This window comes from Prunus dulcis, unplaced genomic scaffold, assembly GCF_902201215.1.
Source record: "Prunus dulcis unplaced genomic scaffold, ALMONDv2, whole genome shotgun sequence".
Classification (NCBI taxonomy): domain Eukaryota; kingdom Viridiplantae; phylum Streptophyta; class Magnoliopsida; order Rosales; family Rosaceae; genus Prunus; species Prunus dulcis.
In genome coordinates, this window is record NW_023010324.1 from 12,370 (window position 1) to 20,022 (window position 7,653).

At 34.5% G+C, this 7,653-nt stretch overlaps 2 protein-coding genes across 2 annotated transcripts; both read left to right on the top strand.

Annotated features, from left to right (window-relative positions):
* The first annotated feature begins 516 nt into the window (after positions 1–516).
* On the top strand, positions 517–3,070 carry LOC117613453 (disease resistance protein RPS2-like). The gene is made up of 4 exons (XM_034342060.1): positions 517–618; positions 746–1,386; positions 1,498–1,519; positions 2,590–3,070. Exons 1-4 carry the CDS (start codon positions 556–558, stop codon positions 2,608–2,610), a joined length of 747 nt encoding a protein of 248 aa, XP_034197951.1. The 5' UTR covers positions 517–555; the 3' UTR covers positions 2,611–3,070.
* Positions 3,071–3,828: 758 nt separating this feature from the next.
* Positions 3,829–6,582, top strand: LOC117613452. Its single transcript, XM_034342058.1, has 4 exons — positions 3,829–4,434; positions 4,562–5,202; positions 5,314–5,335; positions 6,429–6,582. The coding sequence occupies exons 1-4, from the start codon at positions 3,829–3,831 to the stop codon at positions 6,447–6,449; spliced, it is 1,290 nt and encodes a 429-aa protein (XP_034197949.1). The 3' UTR covers positions 6,450–6,582.
* Positions 6,583–7,653: the final 1,071 nt, after the last annotated feature.

A 7,653-nucleotide genomic window follows, 5' to 3' on the forward strand; every position in this document is an offset into this window, starting at 1 on the left:
TGCTTTTTTCGTTCTTTTTGTAGAATAAAGGCGTCGTTTTTTATTTGTTGATGACGTTTTATATTTTAACAACGACGGTGATTTAGCGTCGTGGTTTATGAGGGAAAAGATGACGGTGGATTCCACGACCACTGAAAAACTCAATACACGACGGTGATTTACCGTCGTCTTTTTGCTTATTTGTAGTAGTGTGCCAGGCTACTTGTGAATCTTGAAGAGCTCAACATAGCGGACTGCTGGGAAATGGAAACTATAGTCAGATCTGCAGATGAAAATGAAAAAGAGGATCAGACGAGCATGACTTTGTTTCCCAAACTAAATAGTTTTGATCTAGACGAGCTTCCGAGTCTTGAGAGTCTTTGTTCTGATCCTTCTACTTCTTTATGTTCAACCGCCAAAGTTATGTCTGTGAAAAGATGCTACAAACTGAAGAAATTGGCTTCAGTAATTCCACAGATAAAAAAGTTGGAGAAAGATTCAACAGCTCATCACGAAGACGAAGACGAAGGTATTTCATCAGGATCATGTGGATGTACACCTTATTCATGTGGCCCAATGACCAAACCAACTTCAAGAAGAAATATTGTTCAAATATTGCCACGTCCAGTCAATCAAGAGGTAAGCATTTCAATTTATTTCTATGAACCTCTACCCTAGAGCTACAATTGAGAATGACAATTGACATTGCCATATTGAAATTATATAAATTATATACGGTTTACTCAATTGATGTTTGATTTTCTAGGTTGCACCAACAAATCTTGATCAAGACTCAAACGATTACGATAATCTAGAACGTCTTTCTGTACAATCTTGTGAGTCATTGGAAGTTGTTTTCCAACTCAAGGGACCAAAGGCTGTGGAAAGCCACAATGTTCAAGCATTCAATAAGTTGTGTTACTTGTTGTTAAACGAATTGCCAAGTTTAATGCACGTATGGGAAACGGGCGGTTCACCTCATATCACAGGCTTTGGAAACTTAACATTCTTAAGTGTATCCCACTGTGGCAGTTTGCGATATTTGTTCTTGTCAACTGTAGCCAAGCTCCTTATCAGTTTAAAGGACTTAAAAGTTGGGAATTGTGAGAAGATTGAACAAGTTATTGCAGAAGCAGATACTGAATGTGTTGACCAAGAAATTACATTTCGTCAACTGAATTCCATAACGCTTGAAGATCTACCAAACCTCATTTGTTTCTCTATTGAAGCTTATACTTTGAAGTTTCCATGTTTGAGGGAATTGAAGGTTATAAGATGTCCAGATTTAAGGACATTTGCTTCTAAGGTTGTCAGCGCACATTCTGTAATCAAAGTACAGACAGAGTTCGGAAAGTCTGAGTGGATGGGGGACCTCAATAGCACTATAGGGAACATTCATGAAAAAAGGTATGCTCTTGAATGTTTACTGGTGTTTAATCAATAATATAACAATAAAAGTGTTCCTTTTTCAAACCTGATTGCATCTCAATAATACACATTCTTTTCTTTTGAATACAGGGAAACACAGAGAAGTGCAGAGGTGAGTATATATATGTAAACTTCTATATTAAGGGAACACTGAGGTTTGCATATCTTACTATAAAAAAAATATGCCATATTAACGAAAAAATTAAATTGAGTTAGCAAGATCAAATTACAATTTTAATGATATAAACAAAAAAAAAAAAAAATTAAGTGTGAGAATGTTTAAGCTTCGATTTGACAATAAATTACAATGTATTTCATGTTTGTTTGAGGTTTTTTTAATTCAAGTGTTCTATCATTGCGATATAGTAGACGTAAACAAAACAAACAACCTAATTTTGGTTGGTATCTCATTAGAACATCTCCAATGGGCTCCTCCCTAGATGAGATTCTAAGTTAAAATTTAGAGTGAATTTCAAGAACCCAACTCCAAATATGCTCCTGTCTTGATCTTAAAATAAGGAGACCCCTGGGTGCTCTAAAATATGAGATAGAAATGTACACTTATATCTGTACATCGTTCTCTTCACACCCTTTCTCTTGTTGAACAAAATACTCCTTGCAAGCCAAATCGCACAAAGGAAATCATTAAGACGAGATTTATAGACGGCTAGGATTTACGTTAACTGGGTTTTTGATAGATTTCTTTAATGTATTTTGCATCTCCATGTGATGATATATAGGAATTGAAGGAACTTTTCTGTTTTTAGTGATATGATCATGCTGTTGTTTTGTTAAATTATATTGATAGGAATATTGGTCAGCATGGTCACATTCTTTACGGATTTGTGGGACTAAGTGATGATAGCATAATTCAATTTTCTCTAGCTAGTTTCTGATCTAAGTATCTCAAAATATGTTGTTCTACAGTTTCTTCAGTTAAAAAAAACCCTAGGCAGAGTATTTAGAGCCTTCTGAAATTTGATTTTTGTAGATTAGTCTAGAGATTTATGAATGTTGTAGCTTTCTGCATCATTATCAAAAACACTCTGAGGCTCCTTTTAAGTCCCAAGTTGACGATTCTCACATTTAGTGCATTGGATGAACACTTTCAATGTGGTGTAATTTATTGCGTTTATTCCATTTTATTATTTTTCTAGTTTAATATTGTTTCCCTCTTTTCAGCACATTGATGAGGAGGTTTGAGTTCTGCTCTGAAGAATTTTATGAGGATGTGCATACAGACTCTACAAAGTGAGTTCTTGAAGTTTGGGATAGCAAGTTGCAATTTCACATCTCTAACCTCATCAATTCTTGAGAAACAATCCCATTTCAATTCCAAGTGTTGAAGTGTATTATAATTCATGTATTGGATTTCATTTGTATATCATTCAAATGTTTGAGCGGATCTGATGGTTCAACTAATACCACATTCAGAAGCACTGATGACAAATTTCCCATCAATGGGGTTAATTTTTCATTCTTCAATTTCCCATCAATGGGATTAATAATTTTTCAATGTCACCAAAATTAACATATTAAAAAACTTTGGTTGATCACTTGGTGTCAAGATTTCAGAGAGACAGGCTAGCAGCCCACACTTAGTATGTATGGAGTTTTATCACAAAAGATCTCGGTACTATTAATAGTAGAACCACTTAATATATATTTTATTTTATTTTTGTCAAGATTCTAATGTGGGATTTTTTACATGGGTCATGCTAGGAAGACCAATTTTAAATGTCAACTTGTGTACCATCTCTCTAATTATAAAGTAACTGTTTTTATTGTCCCAAATCCAATTATCATAAGGTTGCCTTGCACACCGTATTTGCTATTTTATTCTCACTTGGCTTCCAAAATAAAAGTGTTTTGGAAGATGTGTGATTTGGAATGTTAAATCCTCCAAAATCACTAGTTAATTAATTTCCTTTTTATATTGATGGCAAGTGAATCGAACAATGGGGATGGGTATGCCAGTTTGGCTTCCCTAGGGCTGATTGAAGCTTAATGTTGTATAAGCATCGAATAGTCATTGTCATGACAATTGAGCATGAGGCCCACAGAGGCAATGGGTTTCTCATAGAAACCATAAGGGACTGCTTGTATTTATACTGGTAAGATCTGAGATAAATGTTCCAAGTGTTGAAGAATATAAAAAGGAAAATATTAGAGAGATCAAATTTAGATACTAACTTGTGCACTATCTTTCTAATAAAGCGTAGGATCCATTATATTGGCCGGCTTCACCTCTATTAAAGAGATGATACACAAGTTGGTATCTAAAATTGATCTTCCTAACATGACTCAAAAAGGAAAATTAAAATCATATATAGTTTTTAGTGCATTTTATGGTTACAAAATCTAGAAGAAGTGAAACTAGAAAATTCCAATGTAGATGTGTTCTTTAATCTGAAAGGCCATATGGTTAGGGATGGGCAGGCAGTTCCAGCATTTTCTCATTTACAAAATTTGTTCATATGGGGTTCTCGATGTCAACACCTTTGGAAGAACATTCCGCGTGGATTCCAGGGCTTCCAAAACTTAAGATATTTAAAAATAGAAGATGGTCGTGATCTCCAGTATGTGTTCCCACATTCAATTGCCAGGCTACTTGTGAATCTTGAAGAGCTCAACATAGCGCAATGCTGGGAAATGGAAACTATAGTCAGATCTGCAGATGAAAATGAAAAAGAGGATCAGACGAGCGTGACTTTGTTTCCCAAACTAAATAGTTTTGATCTAGACGCGCTTCCGAGTCTTGAGAGTCTTTGTCCTGATGCTTCTACTTCTTTATGTTCAACCGCCAAAGTTATGTCTGTGAAAAGCTGCGACAAACTGAAGACATTGGCTTCAGTAATTCCACAGATAAAAAAGTTGGAGAAAGATTCAACAGCTCATCACGAAGATGAAGACGAAGGTATTTCATCAGGATCATGTGGATGTACACCTTATTCATGTGGCCCAATGACCAAACCAACTTCAAGAAGAAATATTGTTCAAATATTGCCACGTCCAGTCAATCAAGAGGTAAGCATTTCAATTTATTTCTATGAACCTCTACCCTAGAGCTACAATTGAGAATGACAATTGACATTGCCATATTGAAATTATATAAATTATATACGGTTTACTCAATTGATGTTTGATTTTCTAGGTTGCACCAACAAATCTTGATCAAGACTCAAACAATTACGATAATCTAGAACGTCTTTCTGTACAATCTTGTGAGTCATTGGAAGTTGTTTTCCAACTCAAGGGACCAAAGGCTGTGGAAAGCCACAATGTTAAAGCATTCAATAAGTTGTGTTACTTGCTATTAGACGAATTGCCAAGTTTAATGCACGTATGGGAAACGGGCGGTTCACCTCATATCACAGGCTTTGGAAACTTAACATTCTTAAGTGTATCCCACTGTGGCAGTTTGCGATATTTGTTCTTGTCAACTGTAGCCAAGCTCCTTATCAGTTTAAAGGACTTAAAAGTTGGGAATTGTGAGAAGATTGAACAAGTTATTGCAGAAGCAGATACTGAATGTGTTGACCAAGAAATTACATTTCGTCAACTGAATTCCATAACGCTTGAAGATCTACCAAACCTCATTTGTTTCTCTATTGAAGCTTATACTTTGAAGTTTCCATGTTTGAGGGAATTGAAGGTTATAAGATGTCCAGATTTAAGGACATTTGCTTCTAAGGTTGTCAGCGCACATTCTGTAATCAAAGTACAGACAGAGTTCGGAAAGTCTGAGTGGATGGGGGACCTCAATAGCACTATAGGGAACATTCATGAAAAAAGGTATGCTCTTGAATGTTTACTGGTGTTTAATCAATAATATAACAATAAAAGTGTTCCTTTTTCAAACCTGATTGCATCTCAATAATACACATTCTTTTCTTTTGAATACAGGGAAACACAGAGAAGTGCAGAGGTGAGTATATATATGTAAACTTCTATATTAAGGGAACACTGAGGTTTGCATATCTTACTATAAAAAAAATATGCCATATTAACGAAAAAATTAAATTGAGTTAGCAAGATCAAATTACAATTTTAATGATATAAACAAAAAAAAAAAAAAAAAATTAAGTGTGAGAATGTTTAAGCTTCGATTTGACAATAAATTACAATGTATTTCATGTTTGTTTGAGGTTTTTTTAATTCAAGTGTTCTATCATTGCGATATAGTAGACGTAAACAAAACAAACAACCTAATTTTGGTTGGTATCTCATTAGAACATCTCCAATGGGCTCCTCCCTAGATGAGATTCTAAGTTAAAATTTAGAGTGAATTTCAAGAACCCAACTCCAAATATGCTCCTGTCTTGATCTTAAAATAAGGAGACCCCTGGGTGCTCTAAAATATGAGAGAGAAATGTACACTTATATCTGTACATCGTTCTCTTCACACCCTCTCTCTTGTTGAACAAAATACTCCTTCTTGCAAGCCAAATCGCACAAAGGAAATCATTAAGACGAGATTTATAGACGGCTAGGATTTACATTAACTGGGTTTTTGATAGATTTCTTTAATGTATTTTGCATCTCCATGTGATGATATATAGGAATTGAAGGAACTTTTCTGTTTTTAGTGATATGATCATGCTGTTGTTTTGTTAAATTATATTGATAGGAATATTGGTCAGCATGGTCACATTCTTTACGGATTTGTGGGACTAAGTGATGATAGCATAATTCAATTTTCTCTAGCTAGTTTCTGATCTAAGTATCTCAAAATATGTTGTTCTACAGTTTCTTCAGTTAAAAAAAACCCTAGGCAGAGTATTTAGAGCCTTCTGAAATTTGATTTTTGTAGATTAGTCTAGAGATTTATGAATGTTGTAGCTTTCTGCATCATTATCAAAAACACTCTGAGGCTCCTTTTAAGTCCCAAGTTGACGATTCTCACATTTAGTGCATTGGATGAACACTTTCAATGTGGTGTAATTTATTGCGTTTATTCGATTTTAGTATAAGCTGATGAGTATTATTTTTCTAGTTTAATATTGTTTCCCTCTTTTCAGCACATTGATGAGGAGGTTTGAGTTCTGTTCTGAAGAATTTTATGAGGATGTGCATACAGACTCTACAAAGTGAGTTCTTGAAGTTTGGGATAGCAAGTTGCAATTTCACATCTCTAACCTCATCAATTCTTGAGAAACAATCCCATTTCAATTCCAAGTGTAAGTGTATTATAATTCATGTATTGGATTTCATTTGTATATCATTCAAATGTTTGAGCGGATCTGATGGTTCAACTAATACCACATTCAGAAGCATTGATGACAAATTTCCCATCAATGGGTTTAATTTTTCATTCTTCAATTTCCCATCAATGGGATTAATAATTTTTCAATGTCACCAAAATTAACATATTAAAAAACTTTGGTTGATCACTTGGTGTCAAGATTTTAGAGAGACAGGCTAGCAGCCCACACTTTGTATGTATGGAGTTTTATCACAAAAGATCTCGGTACTATTAATAGTAGAACCACTTAATATATATTTTATTTCACTACTACAAAAAAGCAAAAAGACGACGGTAAATCACCGTCGTGTATTAAGATTTTCAGTGGTCGTGGAATCCACCGTCATCTTTTCCCTCATAAACCACGACGCTAAATCACCGTCGTTGTTAAAATATACAACGTCATCAACAAACACAAAACGACGTCTTTGTACTGCAAAAAGAACGAAAAAAGAAGTCGGGGATGAGAATAGACGACCAACTCTCTAAAAAAACCGTCGTTAAAAAGGAAAAATATGACACATATTAACAGAACAAGGCCGCAAGATAGACATACAACGACGAAACTTAAAAGAAGACGCCGTTAAATATAATTTTCACGACAACAAAAAAATGACGTCTTTAAGAACATTAGAAGACGACGTTATTGATTCCTACTACGTCGACTATATAAAAACAGCCGTCGTATAATACATTTTCCACTTCGATTTTTCTATAAAAGATGACGTGGAAATAGTTGTCAGTGTCATTATTTACGACGTATGTATTTATAGACTAGACGTTGAAATAACAAACAACGTCGGTTAATAATATATGAGAGTCGTATTACAAAATTTTTACGTCCTATTTTCAGAAACAAACAACGACGATAAATATTAGACGTTGTTAAATAAAACAACGTCGAAAAAAAATAAAAACAGACGTGTTTAGTCTTCATAAGTTTTAAAAAATAGTCGAGGATGAGAATAGCGACCAACAAAAACAAATCACCGTCGTTAAAA